We start from the raw sequence: 17,742 nt of genomic DNA on the forward strand, positions 1-17,742 counted from the left end.
TTATCAGCAGAAACCTTTTCCTACTGACAGGTGATGCTCCACTCTGACGCACAAAACCCAATTTTAACACGTTGAAACCTCGCAATGTAATGAGCTGCAGCAGACCCTGCACGCATCTGCTTAGTTTGTCAGCTCTCACACCTCGCTGCTGTGTGAACTGAACAATAAACCCACAATACGAATAGTTACACATGGAACCTGAACCAGTGAAAACATCCATAGAGCTGTAGTAAACACACAGTTTATGATGTTTATGAACAAATCACGGTGAGATGTTTGGAACCAAACAGAAGTAACCTGAGATTTTAATCAAGTGAACCTGTTCTGTGGCAACATACAAAGGAATTGTATTTGTATTTTGTGGTTTGACATTATATTTCAGGGCCGACCAGCCAGAAACTGATATTATTCCTTAACCATACATGTACAAAGTCTGTGCAAATGAAAGCCACACATATAAAATGTCTGTTTTAGAACCAACTTTGCAGACAGGTTGGTCCTAATGAGACTTATTATTTCTACAGTTTTCATAATCTACAATTTTCTACAGTTTTTTTTCCCGTGGTGCTAAGGAAGCTGCTCAAGATGTTACTGGTCAGCAGTGGAAATGAAGCCGTAACAGCATTGTATCAAGTGTTTGACCTTTTGTGAACATTAGGAACAAAATTTGATTAGGATATTGAAGCCAGTCTGTTTTGTTTTTTTAAGAAAAGCACAAAAGCTGAAATCTCCACAGACTAGCCACAGATCAGATGATAAAATAAAACAGAGGGTCAGGGGTGAGTTGAGGGTGTAATAGGACCACAGCTGTATACAAAGTGTGTGTGTGTGTGCTCATATTCAAGTATTTTACATGAATATGAAACACAACAATTTAACAAAGCAGTTTTTTATTTGTTTTCCTCAGGTAATTAGTTTAATTAACTGCAGTATAAGTAAATACCCCAAGAGTGTCGTTCTGTTATACTGTTTACCATCACAAGGAAAATGTTCAGAAAACGGATATTTTCTCAGGACCCGAGGAGCTTATGTCATCACCTGATGACTCTGTTTGATTGTATTTTTAATCACAGCTTCCTTTTGGGTAGGAACTTAAACAATTGAGGTGTTTTCCCTGAGAGGCTGCGAACTCTGAGAGAGTGGAAAATACATTTTTTAAGTTTTCTCACTTTTCTGTGATGCTTCCAACTCAACGTAACTTTGGCAACACGTACTGGAGTTTGACTGCAGATGTTGTCAGGATAAGTAATTTGTCAAAATTTGTTAAAAAAATAAAATAAAATAATTTTGTAAACAAGCAATACAACCTTTAAGAAATTGTTTTGGGGGTTTTGTAAGTGTTCCTGAGGCGCAGTAGTTGTAGTCACTGATTCAACACTAAAAGATTCGAGCAACACAGATAATTGAGTGGAATTAACAGAGGACTTGGCCCTTCCCTTTCCTCAAGAGCCTTTACAGACCCTTCCTCCCCGCACCACCAACAGCAGTGTGTTTTATTAAAAGTCTCGTACATCCGGATAATTCTCATAAAGGTAACACTGATCTCCACCTTTTTTGGACAATGTCAGCTCCGAGTCAGACATTCTTTGTCATTTTTTTTTCATTTTCATTAGAAATAAACAGGAATATAGATTGAAAGACTGGATGAGGATTTTTAAATTAAATAAAAGCATTAAAGCTGGAGCCAAGGTTCCCTACAGTACTCCTTATCCACCATCCTCTGCGTCTCCTAAGGAGGTTATGTCTCTAAAAGACTCTTCCTCTTGCACTTAAGTACAAAGTGATTTTTTTGTTTTTGCTGAGTTCCTTTTCTACTTAATATGATGATTCACTTTGTTTACTTCATGACAAATTCAAGTTAGTAGTTTACAAAATTCACTTTCCTCACATCCTCGCTATGATCAACGTTTGCAGAGACAACAAGGAGACATGAGTCAATCTGCTGTAGTTTCCTTGGAATGGAGGGCATTTAGTGCGGCCCTCACCGAATGTGTAACAGTCGAGCTTAAACTTCTCTATTAATATTTCATTGGCATTCAACACAGAGCATTTACATGCACTCAGTAGCCACAATAGGAGGTAGTGTATCTTCATGGTGCCAGAGATTAATTTTCATTCAAGGTTCAAAGTGAAATATTTATGGTAATTTTTATAGTCTAGCTGTGTGTGAGATTAAAAATCCCTCTGCTCTCTGTTGATGGAAATGTTAAACATCTCAATAGTCAATTTTTATTTTTATATTTCTTTTCCATCAAATATCCCTAGCACGAGATGGCATACGCACAGCAGGGCGCCCTCTGCTTTTGTGAAATACATGTTAATTCTCATGCAGAGTTGCCGACACGCAGGAATAAATTCTGGTATATCATTTGGGGATTAACTGTCTGTTCCAGTTTAAATAGTAAAAAATATAAACGCCAGGAAAGCTTAGATATATGATCTGATACGGACCGATCTGCATATCTCTGCAGATACAGTAACAAAGTGTTACACTGTGCTGTTTAGGCTTAATGAGTTTTGTTAGTACCGTGGCATCAGATGCGCATTAGACACTTCCTTTCCTGATATCACTCCTGAGGGAAATCAGGACAAACTGATCGTTTGCATTCAAGGCAGAAGATGCACAGAGATAGTTGAATTTATGTCACAGGTGAGAAATATATTTATATGAAGTTTTTATGGTACATTTATGGTAAAGACTCTCTCTACATGATGCTTTTGCAGTTTGGCCCCTGACTGACTCCCACAGTACAGAGCAGGTGTCAAACTCAGGCCCGCGGGCCAAATCTGACCCCTGGTGTAATTATATTTGGCCTGCCAGATCATATCAAATGTGTATTAGAGCTGGCCCAACAGTGTGTAGTCACTATATAGTGGCAGGATTTGAGATATTAGCGATGTGTGCGTGATATTATAGCACATACAGTTTTGGTTGTTCTTTTGTTGTTGGCCTGTGAAGAAAAGATGAACATTAAAAGGAACTCAAAAGGCTAGAGATAGAGACATATAAGAAATAAATACCACTGATGTGTGTCTTATTTTAAATGTAATTTTTGTGTTTATAATTTTAAGCGTTGGTTCTTTCAGATTCAATGTTTACGCAAAGAAAATAACATACCTTTAAAATAGCATATGTCATTGCATATGTCATTGCATATCTCACTACTACATATCTGGAGAGAAGGGAAAACATTTTAATATTTTTTCAATAAATATTAAGTTTGGCCCACTGTGAAATTGAATTTGACACCCCTGCCATTTTTAAAACGTAATAATTTAAACTTAAAATTTGGGAGAACAAAAGATGACAGCCAATCAGACGGCAGACTTTTTTCTCACGGCTCAGTTCCAATCAAAGCACTGTTTCATGGTGAGTCACATTTCCATCAGGCCTCCACAGAAGTTCCTCCACAATGGAGAGATGATGAAAGGCCTTTGTACATGCAGCTTGATATTTTAAAATTTTAAAAGCAAACCAGAAAATTTGACATCAAAGCTTTTTTGCTATAAAGACGAACAGTTACGCAGCAGGCTGGAGATTTGACACAGCAGCTTTGGAAGGACACTGTGGATTGTGAGTGTTTCTCACAATACGGTTACTGTAGACACGGCTACACTAATGATTTCTGCATTTTGTGCAGATGGCGTAAAAACATAAAAATGTTTTACTTTTTTTGTAGCAGCAACTCTCCAGTATGTGGCGTCAAGAGCTGGCTATGAGTACACTTAGTCTAAGAAATATAGATTCAGTCATACATATTATACAAATATAGCAGAGTAATGACTCTGATGTAATGACAGATACTTTACGTAAACGTTCTCTTTCTAATTGTTTCTAAACAGTATTCCAAATTTAAAAATCATGAGTTTCGTCAGAACCTAGCCTAAACCTCCACTTGTGTCTCATAGCAGTTGGTTGTAGGGATGGTGTTGTTTAATTGGGCGTTTGCCTTCTCTAGTCTGCATTTGTTTTCTGATGACACTTTAACAAAAACGTGAAGAGCTGAACTAAATGGCACGACGTAGATATGGGGTCTTAGAGGATAGAGGGTCAGATGATATTGTACTGACATCTACAGCAGTGGTGGACCACAGTGGAGAAGATTCAATACAACATAAAACACCCAAACAGTTCTGCACAATAGGTAATTCAGCATCAGTTTAGCTTCACTCCCACAAATGTGTCACATTCAAGTGCCTGCCTGACCTGCCTTGACAACCTGGCAGGATGAAAAGATGAAGGGTGGGATAAGTGGATGAATGAATGATAGTTCACATGTAACATATTTTATGCAACAGGCACAAGTGAAGCCACCCAGTTCTGTCACTGTGCAACAGAACTGTGTGGCTTCACTTCAAGATCACAGAATTGATCCTGCACCACCCATGATGGGTAGAAGAAGAAAAAAACACCAGAGAGAAAAGTGTTAGAAAAGCTGCGTCTGACAGATGTGGACAAAAAATGATTTTACTGTATTCTCCAGTGGTTAATCACAGTTGGAGTTCCGTTTGTTTGCTGCATATTAACTTGATTTTTGCGTGGGAACATTTGCACCTGTGTCACTCACACACCCACAAAAGAAAGCCAATGTAGCACAGTCTAATGAACGCTCACAACTGGCGAATGTAAACAAAGCCTTCTGAGTAGCAGAATTGTGACCACGTACATTCACTAATAATACAAATTTCAACGTATTTGTCCACTTTGCTCCGGCGTTAGACTCATGATATGTTTTAGTTGTGGGGCTATTCTTCATCCTTCATCCTCCGTCCTCTGTCCACTTGAAGGTCTGCCAAGACCTTGTGCTCATTAAATCAAATTTCTTTTTCAATCATTATTTGTTGTCATAAAATTGACACTAATACTTTTCTGCCCGACGTGTTAAGACGCAGTCATTTGATACATTTTGTTTTCAGTGAAAATTAAAGGGCACTGACATGTTCTGCCACAAATGACCTGTCTGTCAGCAGAGAAACAAAGAAAGAGCTGCTCTGTTAGACCCCCACTCTCTGCTTCTTCTTACGTATATCACCTTCTTCACCTTTAAACCTTATCATTCCGAACCAATTCTTTGCGAACTCTTAGTCGATATTATTGTCGAACCTGGAAGGACATGATGAGTAATTTGGGATTATATGTCCTGCTCTAAGGATATGTCACCATGCTGGCCAGATGAGCTTGGCTCCTAGATGGAAATCAATTCATCACTGCTCCATAGTCATAGCAAAACTGAACTGGATTTTTAGTAAGCTACGCAAACTGTTCTTTCAGAGACTTTTACTTTGATAAGATAACATTGGCTTGTTAAAGGAAAAAAAAAAGAAAAAGAAAAGAAAATCTCACTCTTCATATCCTGCAGCTTGTCTGCTGTAGGGACACAGTTTATAAAAACAACACTGACCTTTTCCACAACCTCACGAAATTCCACAAAATCCCATTAATACTTTAATGTCCTGAGGCCATGGTGGACCAAGTCCCACAGCTGTGGTCACAGCCTGCCTTAGTACTCAATCTGTAGCTGGGACAGAGTCACGTCTCCACCTACTACCTCACACCGAGCCAATTGAGTCACCTGAGGGAACGTAAGGGTCTGTGGAATTATTAATGAGCCAGTCTGCATTACTATGGATGAGTAAATCTCTCCATGTCACACCATGAGCCCATATGATGAATTATATATCCGGCATGCTCCAACACCTAAATAATTTCAGTGTTCAATGTACTGTTGTTTTTTATTAGCTTAAAAAAAGATCGCAAGAAATTACTAGCTCCAACTCTGATAGTTAACAGTTTTTTTCAAATGTATATTTTCTTGCTTAGGCCGTGTTTCCCAGAGTTGTGTGCAGCTCTCCAAAGTTTGAAATTGTTATCATTCTTCTTTGTTAGTGTCTGATCATTTTGAAAGGAGCTGCGACGCAGAGGAACATGGGTGACCGAAGAAAAGTGTACTGAGATACAAAGTGGTTTCAGAAACTGTCACTGAACATCTGTTCAAAAGCTCCAGATTTCAGTTCCTGGTGCCTCACATCTTGAGAACTCACTAACCCTCTTTTCTCTCTCCTCAGGGTTTAGTGATAGAACGATTGGGCAGAAAGCCCCTCCTCATATTTGGCTTCTGTGCCATGGCTGTGTTCTTCAGTCTACTCACAGTCTTCCTCCATTTCCAGGTAAATGTCTCTCTCTGAACTCAATCTAGTCCCACGGTGAGTCAGGAGCCCACTGTGTCGCTCAGTCGCGTGGTCCCATATCATGTGAACAGATGTCTGTGTTGGCGTAGAGGAGTCATTATGCAAAACAGAATGTCTGCATCTCCGTAACACAAACAGTGTTTAGCAGACTGGAATTATACAGAACATGAGCAGCAATATTAATGAAAATCACGTCTGTTTGTCAACAGGGTGCAACCAAAGAAACATCTTTGTAATGTCAACTGTAAACTGTAAACAATTTGCATCAGTTCTTTCATATATTTATATCTATATACATATATATATATATATTATATGTCCCCATATAAATAGAACCATTCAAGTCGAAGTAAAATGTTTATATTTCAAAATTGTCAAATTGCCTCAAATGAAACATCACATGATAAACATATGATGAAATCTGAACTGTGCCAGACCTGTTCAGTTCAAAGATATGTTTAAAGTCTTTAATACTATGTCTGTATTTCTGTCTCGGTTTACAGGACAGTGCTTCTTGGTTTCCATACCTCAGCTACGCCTGTATATTGGCAGTGATCGCATCCTTTTGCTCTGGTCCAGGTAAAACCACTTCCCTTTGTTTCCTCATCAGGGTCGAATGTTTCTGAAGGCGCGGAGATCTGTAATCGATGAGCTTAACTGACAAATTAGCTAGTAGGATTTAGCATTCAGCGGGTGTGTCAGTATTTACAACCACATGAGAACCAAGCTTTATCTCACTGGTTGTTTTTTTTACAACCGTGTGGCCATTTTCAAGAAGGAAAACATGATCTCTATGACAATGGCCTCATGTTAAAGGATTATTGACCAAGGGAAGATTTAATTCACACCTCCACCACAGTAGCTACATTCTAACCCAAGGCCTGATGGAACAAGTGATCTGCTCCAATGATTCTGTGCTGTGAGTTGTTTACAGATGGAGGCAATGTTATTGTCACTTAATAACATGCCCAAATATGGGCATGTTATTAAGGCCGTCATCTCACAACATTGTTATTTCCGTCTAGTTCACCACATGCGTAACCCATTTAGTGATACCTGACAGTTTTACACTTGATCCCGCTCCTTATGTAACCATCTCATCTATGTTGTTAGCTGGGGAGCTGGAGTCCCATCATTGAATACTGGCTGGGTTTATTCATGCACACTAGATTTCTGATGGGAGTCCAGTTTGAGTTTAGAGGTCAGGCTACGGTTGTCATCACACATATACACACGTACACGTATACATGTACTGAATAGAAATGTCTCCAGGGAGTTGATGTCCAGTGGTGTGTATGTGTGAGTAAATGTTGGTAAAGGGTTAACCTACATACCAAGAGTCCATAAAGCAGGACAAAACAAAAGGATGATGATGAGAAGTGAAAGAATCCTCCTTCTGAGCAACGCTACTCTCCTTTTTAACTATAGTGACCTTCACAGCTACATTCATAGAGTAATAGCCAAGAAATTGCAGCGAAGTCCAAGGAAAAAATAATGATTTATTGCATGTTAAATAAAAATAGATCCTCACTGGCCTGGAGGATTGAGTGAGGTCCTGCAAGGGATGAGAGTATGCTGACGGCAATGATTCGCAATGAGAGTGGAAAGATGGGACTTTCAGACTAAGTTATATTTTCTAAAGATTATAAAACACTGCATTTTTGCATGAAAACATTTCTGTCCACAAGGGGGGGTGTGACAGAGTTAATAAAGAACCACTGGTTTAGACATAGACATTGACCTACTAGGTGGCAGCATTGTCACCTTCAAAGGGAGATGAGCATAAACTGCATATATTAGTGAAGAAATTATTACTTTGGTATCAGAAGCCCTCGCCAGTGTTATTTTTACTGTTTCACAGAGGGAAAGTACTCTTCAGATGTTTGAGGTGTAACTAAAGAAAAAAAATATTAACTTCAAAGACACTGTCAGCTTGATGGGTTTCTTTTCACCAAAAGCTTGTTTTCTCCATTTGTTTTTTACATTGCTCAAACACAGGTGTTTTTGGTGAAACTGGCCTATGTTCTACTGCTGATCACATAAAATGGAAGAAGTTAGAAACAAACTTTTTCCCTGATGAAAGACGAGAGTCTTCTCATTTTTTGTTGTTGTTGAAATTACAGGGTCTACATAGAACACAATGTTCTGTGGGTCTTGAAAAAAATCAGTCAGAATGCTCAAAAACACTGGAAGTCTGGGGCTCTCTGCTCTGAGAACGACTCGCACCCAATGAGTTTATACCCAAATACCTGGCTGTATTAGTCAGCACTGAGGAGAGAAATATTCCTGAATCAGTCTACAGAAATGCAGCCCCAAACTTGAAAGAACCATCTATATTTTACTGTCTACAGACACTTGTATCTGACCACCAAACTGTCTTCTGCTCCAGGCCAGTATTTACAATTTTTGACACGTCAGCTGTTACTTTTCTGCCCCTCAGTTTGGGGGTTTGTTTGATTTGTTGGAAGTGACTCATGGCCTTGTTTTCTTGACAAGAAGGTACTGATTTTTGGCCGTATCGGGTGCACATGGGTCCCACTGGCTTCTGCCTACTCTGAACTGATAGCACTGCTGGGCATCTTCACAACACTTGATGTTCTTGTTTTCTAACTCTAATACTAACTATGTTTGTCCAGCTGACCACTGGCTCTAAAATCCTCATTTCTGCCATGTTGTTGCAAAATGGCTGCCTTTGTTTGGTTGATCATTAGCACCTGTTTGATCCAATCAGTTGAACATACGCCTGACTTTAATCCTACGTGTGCTGACTTTGTAGAAATGGACTGAAAAGAATTGGTAGCAAAGGCTAGTGTTGTGTTTTTTACCTTGTTTTCTCACTTTGGAGTTGGTAGAGGCAAAATGAATTTCCCTTAAGTTACCTTACACTTAAAAACACTCAGTGGAGTTGTAACGAAAAGAAAAGGAGGATGTGTTTTCTGTGTCAGGGTTATTTCAAGTGACTGCAGTGTTTACCTGTGGCAGAGGTATTTAAGGGGCTAAGATTTGAAGGAAAGCACAGTTTTGGTGCTGAGGTTGTTTTGTTACAGTGGCCATTATGTCAGCTTATATTCAAGATAAAATTAAAAAAAAAATCATGATATTTGAAATCTTTAGTAAGATTTCAAATATCATGAATTGGAGTGAGAAGTGAGAATAAAATATATCCCAATAAATTACTAGCTAAAAACATAAACATATTTAAAGTCCATTAAAGTGGTTTGTACTGAATGACAATAACAATAAAACATCATTTAACATGTAGTTCAGCAGAGATAGCTGTGGGGATCAAACTGTTTTGAGTCAGGTGGTTTGTGTTTTGTCAGCCTCGCAGTGTTTGCCAGATGGCAGGAGTTCAAAGCGTGGAGCCTCAGCGTGAGGCGACTTTAATGATGTATGTTGTTCTGCTGATGTAACCTAAAGTGGCGTGTTCTTCCACAGCGTCAGGAGAGAAGTGGAGGGATATTTACTGCCCACTTAGTGGCCCACCTTTTTTTTTCTGCTGCAGCCCCCCTATCGCACTTACAGCAGCTTTTGTATGTTTGTGATAGTACGTAACCAAGGAGACAGCTGACTGAACTGGCACACAGTTTACCACAGTGGTTTTGGATGTATGTAGAGAAATGTCTCAGCCTTTCACAAACAGATGTTTATTCAGAAGAAATGTAGACTGACTTCTTCACAAAGGAGTAAGTACCAAAGGACTGACCATGACTATCGTCCAAGCAAAGATCGAGGCAATAAAACCATTTAGTAACAAACACACTGTCTAACAGCAGTCTAATGAGGTAAGTGCCCTTGACTTTATGTTAAGGGATTTGTGTCTGAGGAGAGGTTATGTTGATATGGAGATGTGTGGGGAGACGTTTTACAGTAAGGGTAATGGTATGTAAATGTTTGTTTATATGTGTATTGGACGGTCAGGTGTGCCAGAAACAAAGCGGTGAGACCTGCTATGATATATAGTTTGAAACCAGATGATCCAATGTAGCACCTCCTGGTGTAAATGAAAGATGATAATAAAAACATTTAAATTATGTTTTTTTTAGGAATGTCAGCATTGCTTAGGAATGATCTACACCGTCTAAAAAGAGCGTCATTGCTGCTGACAGCTGTCAGTTATAGGCAGTGTCACCTCATTTTCAATATAGAATGGAACATATATATAATTACGTAGATAATTTACATGTACTGTGCATGTATGACTTTATTTGGCAAATGGAACATTTAGTCTAGGAACAGTCTTCACAGATGAGTGCAGTCTCAATTTGTACTGACCTAAAGATCTACTTTCCAAACCAGTAAACTGAATCATTTTCCAGGAAATTACTTGTGGCTGTAAATGCTAATTTCCAAGTAATGGTGTATCTGGAGATGCCTGAAATCACAAACTTTGCACGGGGGGGTGGGTTCAGTGTGGTTCTCTGATAGGATTCAGACTAATGGCTGAATCCACTTTTCAGGTTTAGAAATATATGATTTAAAGGTAGAATACGACAAAAAAAAAAAAAACAGTACATAATTTTAAACCTAAACGGCAAATCTTCAACACCAAAACTAGACAGAGTAATCAATTCACTGAACGTGGTCAAACTAGTAGATTATCACCTGGACAAAAACACAATATTTATGAAATTCAGTAAGTCATTCTGTTGAATGTTATAAAATGACAACATTATATTAATGCTGATGTTCAATGATAATGTGTAGATATGTGTTTTTCAAGGCTGGACTATGTATGCAATTCTCCCACAGACTTGGCAACCCTTTTTTGCTGTAGTGATTTGCATTGCAGAAGCTGTCTTTCTGCAGTGTGCAATGTGTGCGTTCATGCATTATGCAATATGGCCATATTAATGTGTCAAAGTCATTCCCACGAACTTCACACTGAATCTGTCAATGCAGGCAGTGCTGTCAGGGTTCGAACACCTCACACATGTTGAGGCTGAATGTGACCGTTACTCTGTAACCAGCCAACTCCATTAAGAGGTGCGTGGCTGATTTATTTTCAAAGACCTCAGAGTGAACATTATCAATAGAAAATAATCATATCTACAGTGTTTGTAGCTCTTACTGTGACCACCTGGTGGGCTGTGATTTCATAACTATTGTGTTTTGTCCCATTTGATTCAACATTAACTGTAGCTGAAGTAGTTTTGACACAAAAGGCCACAGACAAAACGCTTTGGCAAAAGTAGCTATAAAAGCGCAGTTATTAATGCCTTAACAACATTAAAGTTGTTTACTGAACACAGACGAATTCCATTAGGGCCAAGCAGCAGTTCTTTAGTTGTTTGGTTTTTTCTTCCATGTTTTTTTTTCATGTTATTAGTAAGTGTTAACATGGTGTAGTTTAAGCATGTTGGCGTGAATCCCACGTTTCATTTAGAGGTGTGACTTTTCTGCAGTGTTTGGTTCATCATCACACTGTGCTACAGTGAAATATTGTGACTTCAAAAGCCCTTTTTAGGATGAGAGCTCTGTGAAAACACTGGGACTTTCATTATAGGTGGTCCATCCCATTATATGATGATGGATGACACCTGGCCGTCCACCAGACTGCTGACTTTGTAGGAAGGGGAAAAAGAACAAACAAAAAACCTTTGTTGAAAATCCTGACAGCCATTTCAGGTGCTGCTCCACAAACAATAGGTAATCACCCAGAGGTGGGTTGTGGGCCAAATTGGGCAGATTACAAAATTGAAAATGTTAATATCCTTTGTGTCCAGTCACACAGGGATTTCCTGGTTTGTGGTCTCTAATCTGTTTTGTGCTTTCTACTCTTTTTTTAAAGAAAAAAAAACATATTTTCAAATATTATTTGTCAAATTTGGACTTTAAGTGAAAAAAATGTAGCAGACACTTACAACCAAGTTTAAATTAGACATCCTTTGTTTTGTTTGCCACGGTGTGTACCCTGTAACAGCTGTGTCATTGGCAGGGCTTTTATTATGATCATAGAAGAAGCATTTCAATTTTCCTACAACACTTTAAAGAATCCACTTAGCTCTAGATGGAGAGCTGTAGAGGAGAGAGCAGGGGGCAGAAGGTGGGGTAGTTCACAATGGCTTCAACTGAAACCACTTAACTATAAAGACAGTGGTTGTACCTTCAGATGAAAATCTGTTCGGACATTTCCTTACCACACATACACAAAAATAAAATACTGCAAGGATCATATTAGTAAAAAACTTCCAGATTAAACCACTGGTAAGTCAACTGGTAAAAGTTTTGTATATCCATTTCAAAGTATGAGGCACAACTCCCCTGGGGGAAGAAAAAAAAGAAGAAAACGAAAGCTAGTGCCAACATTAGTTAGTCTTTAATTCCAAAGGCAAATAAAACAAAAATAATGTGAAGACATAAGTTAATCCAATTACTATGGTGTGTATTATTAATGTAGAAGTAACTGTGAATTTTGAAAGTTTTTAATAAACAGCAAATGTATACAAATAAATCACATACATTACTCAACAACCGCTTTGTCTTGGAATGTCAGATCCAGCTTTAAACCCAATAAAGGAGTGCTCATTTATTGCTCACTATACTGCTTTGTTTTGACATTAATTCAAACCAAAGCACCACAAAAAATATTTATTTTTACTTCGGTTCTTACCACATAGAAGGCAATTCTCAACATCTTCTCTGACAGGCAGTAACGTTAGTCAATGGATCAGTCTAACGTGAAGGTCGGACCAGAGGAAAAGGCTTCAATGCTGCTGCTGGTCTGCTGGTCTGAGAGCAAATGGCACATACAGTATATCAAAATAAAATGGAAAGTCTAGGACAACACAGAAAAGGTGTCTCATGAAATGTAATTCTGAAAAAAATGTTTGATTGAATCCTTGGTTTATGAGGAATTGCCGTATGAATCAAATGATTTGACTTGGCAGTGCTGGGATATATTTGTTGTGATGCTGTCTGTTTGAGATATACTGATTAGCAGAGATGCATTGGAGTGGAAGACATCTGTTACAGCCTCTGTAAGAAGCAGTTTCTCTCTCGGGGAAATCTGAAAGATAAATACGCTGAAATGTATTTAAAAAGATTTACTGGTAAATCCAAAGCCAGATTTCTGTAAACTGTGTTTGTTAGTGTTATCATCAGAGGAGGACAGCAGCCAGGGAGATTATGCTGCAGCAGTGAATCAAGCCAATTCTTAAGACACTCTTCAGCTGTTTGTGACCATGAAGTGAAAAGGCTGGAAACCCTTAATAGAACCATAAAACAACACTATGCGCAGGGTGAGGGCAATGGAAATTCTCTCAGTATCGATTATGAATGAAAAGTAGCTTTAAATCTTTCTGAAATAAAAGTTGGTGACAGTGAAGTTTGACTTAGAAGGACGTCCAGGGTGGTGCAGTAAATTGCTCTGTCACCATCTCTGTTTCTCGTGCTCTTTTGCAGACACCGGTGTTTTGTTTTGTTTGTTTTTTTATATAATAATAAGCAGATAATCTGTTCAAACTATTTTCATTTTGCTAAATCCTTTGAGCATTTTTTAATTACAGGCAACATTTGGTACATACTGTGTGTCTTGACCTATGTCAAGTTGAAAACAGAGTTTTCTAAGTATGGACAAGGAATAATTTGGATAATCTCAAGGTATTTCAATGGCAATATGTTTTCTCCTGATGCCTTCCTTGATGTTCTCCTGCAAAAATTTCATGCGTTTGCTGGTGAAACATTCTGTCATCGTGACATCCTCTTTTCTAGAATGATGAAAAATAAAAAAATCTGCTTTGTTCCTCATACTTCTTTTCTCTGGTGATGTGTGATTTAAAGGCTGACATTTAAACTTTTCATTTCTCGCCCTCTATATGATCTTTTATGTACAGACAACACAGCACTATTTTTAATTTGATGTTGAATCAAAGAACCCTTTTTCCCTTTTTCTTTCTCCCAGGCTCAGACTGTCATCTGGTGTCAACCGTGTGTTGCGAGTCTGATCACAGACTTTGCTGCAGAGCGTCAGGTTCCCTCACTTTTTCAAATGATAAGAAATTTATTTCACACTACTGTCTTTGCTGATGATGATGACAAATAATTAAAAAAAAAGCTTTACAGTCAATGACTAACTTACTAACAACATCAGGAAAACAATAGTATTTTTATGGCTCAGCACCCAAGTTAAATAGTTAATTCAGGATTAGAACTCTCATCTGGAGGTGAATTAGTTAACGCTCATTAGTTGAGGAGCGAGTGTGTGAAAACGTCAATATTCTTATTACAGAGGTCATGCAGGTCAGTCACCCACACACCACTCCATGTAATACTGACCTTAACAAGAACTAGAGTCTATGGCCTCCACCATGAAAAATGACCAAACCAGACCTCATCTAAAAGTCAAGCTACTGCACTGAAACATATACATATTTAAGTGACAGTGTTGTATGGTATCCTACTGACTCTCCATGTGAGGACAGCTTTACTTGCAGTAGTGTTGTCAGTATCATGACCAAGAAGGGGAAAGCTGGAGAACAACCAGCGGAATAAAAGTGAATTTAAAGCAGCGATCATTTTTATTTGTTAACTGTTTTTTCTCCATTCCTGCCAGTCTTTTTATTCAAACCTAATTCTTCTGTGTTTAAATGTCTTACTTTAACTTTTAATGCCTTTGTGTGAAAGTTGTTCCCCACACTTGTAAATCACACTAGGTAGCCTCCGTGCATGACATGCACTATTCAAACACGTTACGCTTCCATGGAGCATGAACTGCTTGAATTAATTCCTCAGCTCGAGCCCTTTAACTGAGAACTTTTGAAGTTTGCAAGATTTCTTTTTTTTACTAAAGAGGCTTTCATGTTTTAGATAAAGAAGCAGACTTTTTTTTTTCAATTGCCCTTGAAAGACTGGTAGCCTGTTTGTCTACTGTAACACAGTGTATTTACGTCTATAGACTAGTGACCACATGTCCTGCTTTTGGCATAAAACCCTAAATGACTGACACATTTTACACTCAAGCAAACCAACTATAGTTTGACTGACAAGTTTGAGCCCAGTGCAGAAAAGAAGCCAGAAATACAGCCCCCAGCAACCGTCAGACGTCGGCCTGTTTTTGTGCTTTTTAGTCTTGTGACACAGCAGAATCAAAAGTTTTAGATTTCACCACTTACTGTTCAGGTGGTTACCTTCAAGTGATAAAGAGGGTTTTTTTAATTAAGAATGAAAAACAGTATTCGTAGAACAATGATGGTTTATAAGACTGAAAACTGAATGATGATTTTATGCAAAAAAAAAAAAAAAGAAAATCAAAAGAGGCCAAACAAAGCATTGTTGCAAAAGGTCACCTTATTTTGATGCGATGCTAATTTATTTAAGTTAGAAAGGAAAAGTAGTTCAAGTGTCTGAGTAGAAGGGACTGAGAGGAAGGTCAGCAATGTCAGAGTTATTGAAATAAATATAAGTGGGTTATCATTTGGTCAATCAATGATGGTAGTTTTTTTAATCCATAAATTATTAAAATTTAATAAAATAAAATTAAAAGTTAAACATTAAGTCAGTTTCATAGTGTAGCGGTTAGCAGAGAGCAGAGTCCTGTGTTCGATTCCCAGAGGTACCACATGCTTGGCGCTTACTAAGGGCAGACTGTTAACACCATATCTTCTGCTCACTCAACAATTTCCCGAATATAGTAGAAATTTATTTTTTATTTTATTTATTAAAATTAGCAGCAGGAAACTAACCAGAAAATCATTTAACAGCAGTAAATAAATTAAATTACATACAATAAGGATTTCTGACGGTTTATGGTAACTAATCCCTTTTTACAAAAATGGGATTTACTCAATGCATCAACTTTTTCTTCACTTGAAAATTATACAATTACTATCCTTACCCTTCTGGATCTGGTGAAGCCCCCTGTTTGTGGTTGAAAGGATTTTATTCATTTGTTTTTGCATTTTCTTTTTATACATTTTGTAGCTGTGAAATTGTCCTTGAGTCAAGAGTTAATTCCCAGAGTTGACTGGGAGTGAGGAGAATCCAATTTATTCATTTTTCAAGTTAAAGTATTTAAATGTTGTGCTATTGATGATTATTTATGTACATTTCTCTTTGTGGCCTTGTCATGAGAGTTAAATGTTGACTGTGGCCTCTTCCTGCAGCCTTCGGTACTTTTGTGTCAGTTGACACTGGACGCAGTTGAGGCCAAGGTACCAGGACATATTAATTTCCTCTGAGGCCAAGATGAAGAGTCTGTGAGAGTTTCCTCACAGTGAGCGGCAGAGTGACACACCAATAAGGTCACCTGGTGTGTCTGGAGTTTATTTGTGAGATGAAATGCAAATAGAATTCTTCTGTGAGTTGTGGCGAGAGTTTCCTGAAAGGGGAAAATAGTAACAGAATACTGAGAAGCAGCCAAATGAGCCTCTTAACGTGCACATTATTCATCATTATTATTGGAGATGGACACCATCGCTGCTCCCAGGAAAGTCGGCCTGAAGCCTCTCTGTCTTAATGGAAAGCCCTCTTTAGAAAATAAAGTTTCAGCTTAAGGCGTTTTATTAAAGGCTTTTTACATAAACTGGATAATAGATGTTAGCAGTGTTAGCGGATAATTAGTTTGGTTTTTGTATATTGATCGAGGCTCATTCACTTACGCATTCATTTACCAATGCACTTTAGTCTTCTTGCAGTGAAATGTGATGATGTGATGAGTCATTTGAAAGTGTTTGACAGCTGTTTTCACCTGTTAGTACAATTTATGTATTATCACTAAGGTTTTCACCTGCGCCTTTATATGTTTTTTTTGGATTTTGTTAATGGTTAGTACAATTTATGTATTATCACTAAGATGATATATACCTAAAAATAACACATTAAAAACCTTCATTTGTAGTTATTAACAAACCACCGTATGAGTTGCTGCCACCTAGTGACTGGAGGCTCGTTATCTTTCATGCTTTACAGCAGTGGTATACTTACTGTATGTCCATATGCGTGCTGTATTCCATTGAAAGCCCCTCACCCCCCGGCACCTCACTGCGGTGGGTCACCTAGGCCCGAAGGACCGCACTAGGGTTAAATGGTTAAACAAAAACTTTTAATCACACAGCTTTAAAGGTACAGACGTGGACCATAGTAAATCTGAGGCTCGAGGAGGATTTGACTCTGGCCAAACACAATGGCTTAAATAGGATTGAACAAAAGGTCCTTCATAAATATATATATGAAAGCAGCACGACGGAGACCAGGCATATTGAAAATTGTTTAATAGATATTCTTGAAAAATATACCAGTGAAAATAATTTATAAATAGTACTTTTTTATACATATATAATATGTTTTCTTTGATATAATTTTCACCTCCAACTGCTGATGCTGATATGATTGGGAGTGACCAGGATGGACGGGAATATAAATGAGTGGGTCACAGGGACAGCTAAGGAGAGGAAAGTAAACTATTTGGCATTGTGACACAACAAAATGTGACCTCTGCATTTTACCCATCACCAAAGTGAGCAGGGGCAACATAAGCTGGCAGCAGGGTGTGGGGACGGTGCCTTGCTCAGAGCACCTCAGTGGCATCTTGGCAGCTGGTGGACTCAAACCTGA

The 17,742-nt window shown here is 38.3% G+C and overlaps 1 protein-coding gene across 1 annotated transcript in view; it reads left to right on the plus strand.

Moving 5' to 3' along the window:
* Positions 1 to 17,742, plus strand: part of slc2a9l2 (solute carrier family 2 member 9, like 2) — a gene marked incomplete at its 5' end in the record, with an annotated part of 78,164 nt that overhangs the window by 25,383 nt on the left and 35,039 nt on the right. The window contains 2 exons of the mRNA XM_025060057.1: positions 6,067 to 6,168; positions 6,693 to 6,768. Of these exons, the coding sequence (XP_024915825.1) occupies positions 6,067 to 6,168; positions 6,693 to 6,768 (178 nt within the window). The remainder of the gene's footprint in view (positions 1 to 6,066; positions 6,169 to 6,692; positions 6,769 to 17,742) is intronic.

Source organism: Cynoglossus semilaevis, chromosome 11 (genome assembly GCF_000523025.1).
Source record: "Cynoglossus semilaevis isolate Cse_v1.0 chromosome 11, Cse_v1.0, whole genome shotgun sequence".
NCBI classification, from domain to species: domain Eukaryota; kingdom Metazoa; phylum Chordata; class Actinopteri; order Pleuronectiformes; family Cynoglossidae; genus Cynoglossus; species Cynoglossus semilaevis.